Source organism: Empidonax traillii, unplaced genomic scaffold, assembly GCF_003031625.1.
Source record: "Empidonax traillii isolate 1590-97213 ecotype Southwest subspecies unplaced genomic scaffold, ASM303162v1 scaffold2825:size32544, whole genome shotgun sequence".
NCBI classification, from domain to species: Eukaryota; Metazoa; Chordata; class Aves; order Passeriformes; family Tyrannidae; genus Empidonax; species Empidonax traillii.
The window spans coordinates 9,325-12,869 of NW_020958018.1; the positions used below are offsets into that span (position 1 = coordinate 9,325).

General features: G+C 59.1%; 1 protein-coding gene across 1 annotated transcript in view; it reads right to left on the minus strand.

Annotated features, from left to right (window-relative positions):
• LOC114072249 (keratin, type II cytoskeletal 4-like) overlaps positions 1–3,545 on the minus strand; it is a 16,173-nt gene that overhangs the window by 1,832 nt on the left and 10,796 nt on the right. The window contains exons 4-6 of the mRNA XM_027910169.1: positions 3,164–3,328; positions 2,195–2,320; positions 1,160–1,442 (exon numbers count right to left, since the gene is read on the minus strand). Of these exons, the coding sequence (XP_027765970.1) occupies positions 1,160–1,442; positions 2,195–2,320; positions 3,164–3,328 (574 nt within the window). The remainder of the gene's footprint in view (positions 1–1,159; positions 1,443–2,194; positions 2,321–3,163; positions 3,329–3,545) is intronic.

Here is a 3,545-nt window from a genome sequence, read left to right on the forward strand (position 1 = left end):
AGAAAAGGGATAAAAATACACCCAACTGTGCACCCATGGGGAGAGAAAAGGGACCCTGCTCCCCTTTGAGCCACAGAGAGAGAACAGGGGTAATAATACACCCAATTCTGCACCACAGAGTGAGAAAAGGGGTGATGTTCCCCTTCTGCACCCACGGGGAGAGAAAAGGGGACCCTGCTCCCAAAGGGATAAAAATACACCCCACTCTGCACCCAGGGGGTCAGAAAAGGGGACCCTGCTCCCCCCTCTGCACCCAGGGGGTGAGAAATGGAGTGATGATCCCCCTCTGCACCCACAGGGTGAGAAAAGAGGACAATGCACCCACTCTGCACCCATGGGGAGAGAAAAGGGTACCCTGCTCCCCTTTGAGCCACAGAGAGAGAAAAGGGGTAATAATGCACCCAATTCTGCACCCACAGGGTGAGAAAAGGGACCCTGCACCCATGGGGTGAGAAAAGGGGACCCTGCTCCCCCCTCTGCACTCATGGGGTGAGAAATGGAGTGATGATCCCCCTCTTCACCTACAGGGAGAGAAAAGGGACCCTGCACCCATGGGGTGAGAAAAGGGTACCCTGCTCCCCTCTGCACCCACAGGGTGAGAAAAGAGGACAATGCACCCACTCTGCACCCATGGGGAGAGAAAAGGGGGTAAAAATACACCCAAATGTGCACCCACAGGGTGAGAAAAGGGGAAAATGCACCCACGGGGTGAGGAAAGGGTACCCTGCTCCCCACTCTGCACCCATGGGGTCAGAAAAGGGACCCTGCTCCCCCTCTGCACCCACAGGGTGAGAAAAGAGGACAATGCACCCACTCTGCACCCATGGAGAGAGAAAAGGGGTAAAAATACCCCCAACTCTGCACCCATGGGGTGAGAAAAGGGGACCCTGCTACCCTCTGTACCCACAGGGAGAGAAAAGGGATACAAGTACATCCAACTGTGCACCCAAAGGGTGAGAAAAGGGTACCCTGCTCCCCTCTGCACCCACAGGGTGAGAAAAGAGGACAATGCACCCACTCTGCACCCATGGAGAGAGAAAAGGGATAAAAATACCCCCAACCCTGCACCCACGGGGTGAGAAGGGGGACCCTGCTCCTGCTTTACACCCATGGAAGAGAAAAGGGACCCTTCTCCCCCTCTGCACCCCCGGGGGTTCACCCTTTACCCCCCCCACCCCCTCAGGATTTTTCCCGTCGCATCCAAACCGCTCCCACCCCCACCTGCTCTCCTCTCCCTCCAGCAGCGTCCTGTACGTGGCGATCTCGATGTCCAGGGCCAGCTTGACGTTGAGCAGCTCCTGGTAGTCCCTGAGCAGGCAGGCCATCTTGTCCTTGGCCTGCTGCAGGGCCGTCTGCAGGTCCACCAGCTTCTGCCGCGCGTCCTTCAGCGCGCAGTCGCCGCGCTGCTCGGCGTCGCAGATGGCAGTCTGGAGGGCCGAGATCTGGGGGGGAGGGGGGCAGAGAGGGGAGAGGGACAGAGCTCTGGGTCAGGAGGCACCTCCAAGACCCTCTGGTCCCACCCCTGAACGTTTTACGAGGCTCCAAGGGGGCCTCCGACCACGCGACTCGAAAGGTAAAAGAGGGCGCTGGTGGGGGGTGTCGATGGGGATCAGCACGGGGTTGGTGCTGGAACTCCTCATTTCTCAGCTGGAAAGGGTCAGAGAGCCAAGATTTTGGCTGGGTTGGTGGTGATGCCGAGGCATCTCCGCAGGGTTGCTCCTGTAACCCCTCATTTCTCGGCGGGGAATTGTTGGAGAACCCAAATTTCAGCTGGATCGGTGGTGGCCAGGGTGGGATATCAACAAGGACCTCCACGGGGTTGCTCCTCTACCCCTCATTTCTCAACCAGAAAATGCCAGGGAGCCAAGATTTAGGCTGGATTTGGGGTGGCCAAGCAGTTTGGGATGGAAGGGGAGGGACCTGTTGGCTGCCCCCGGTGGGAAACTCGGGAATCAGCGACTCTGTTCCAGCCAAACCTGCCAGCCTCTCATTTACCAGGTGAGAAACGGATCTGCTTTCCTGGGTGTGTGTCTTTGAAGCATTTTTTGTGCTCTTTTGTGTGCATTTTGTGTGCCTTTGAAGCCACAAACTCTCATTCTGCGGGCAGGGGGGGGTCAGTTAGGACGAAACCCTGTCGATGGAGGGGTTTTCCCACCCTCCCACCTCCTCCCCAACCCCCTTTTTTTGTCCCTACCTGCTTCTTGACGTTGTCTGACTCGCACTGCAGCTTCTGGATCATCCTGTTGAGCTCGGCGATCTCGCTCTGGTTGTTCCTCAGGTCGTCACAGAACTTGCCCCGGCTGCTGTGCAGCTCCTCCAGCTGTCCAGGACGGCGGGAAAGTGCCCAAATTGTCCCTTTCCAGGGTCGCCCTTCCCACCCATCATCCCTCCCAGGGGTTCCAGGCACAACCTCGGCCTCAAACCGCCTCAAATGTCGGGTTTGGAGGGAGGTTTTGGGGGGTTGGTTGGTTTCTTCTTTTTTTTTTTGGCCAAGGTTTTCTTCAGGTGACCCTGAGGGGTCCAAGATGTGGCACCAGTGGGGTCCACACCGAGGGGTCCAAGGTGTGACCTCAAGGGGTCTGAGATGTGACCCAGAGGGGGCTCAAGGTGTGACCTCGAGGGGTCCAAGGTGTGACCCTGAGGGGTCTGAGATGTGACACCAGTGGGGTCCACACCGAGGGGTCCAAAGTGTGACACCAATGGGGTCTGAGATGTGACCCTGAGGGGGCTCAAGGTGTGACCCTGAGAGGTCCAAGATGTGACACCAGTGGGGTCCACACTGAGGGGTCCAAGGTGTGACCTCGAGGGGTCCAAGGTGTGACCTCGAGGGGTCTGAGATGTGACCCTGAGGGGTTCAAGGTGTGACCCCAGTGGGTCCAAGGCATGACCCCACAGCTCTGTGTGACCCCAGTGGGTCCAAGACATGACCCCACAGCTCTGTGTGACCCCAAAGGGGTCCAAGGCATGACCCCACAGCTCTGTGTGACCCCAAGGGGGTCCAAAGTGTGACCCCCACAGCTCTGTGTGACCCCAAGGGGGTCCAAAGTGTGACCCCCCAGCTCTGAACCGCAGCGTGGGGGGGGCCAGAGCTGCTTTCTGGCAGGGAGTGGTGTCCCCAAAACTTTGCTAACTCTGTCTGGGGGGGAAGGGGGAGCTCACTCACCCTGGTCTGGTAAAAAGCCTCCACCTCAGCCTTGCTCTTCTGGGCGATCTCCTCGTAGCAGCACTCGACGCTCTTGATGATTCCCTCCATGTCCAGGTCGCGGCTGTTGTCCATTTGCACGATGACGGAGGTGTCGCACAGCTGGCAGTCCAGCTGGGCCCTCTCCTGGGATGGGGGGGGAACCCCGGGCAGGGGGGAGCGTCAGGGCTGGTCCTTGGCACCCCCAGCGCCCCCAGTAACCCCAGTACCCCCAGTAACCCCATCCCTGACACCCCCGGTGCCCCCAGTAACCCCAGTACCCCCAATCCTGGCTCTTGGCACCTCCAGTACCCCCAGTATCCCTATCCCTGACACCCCCAGCACCCCCAGCACCCCCAGCACC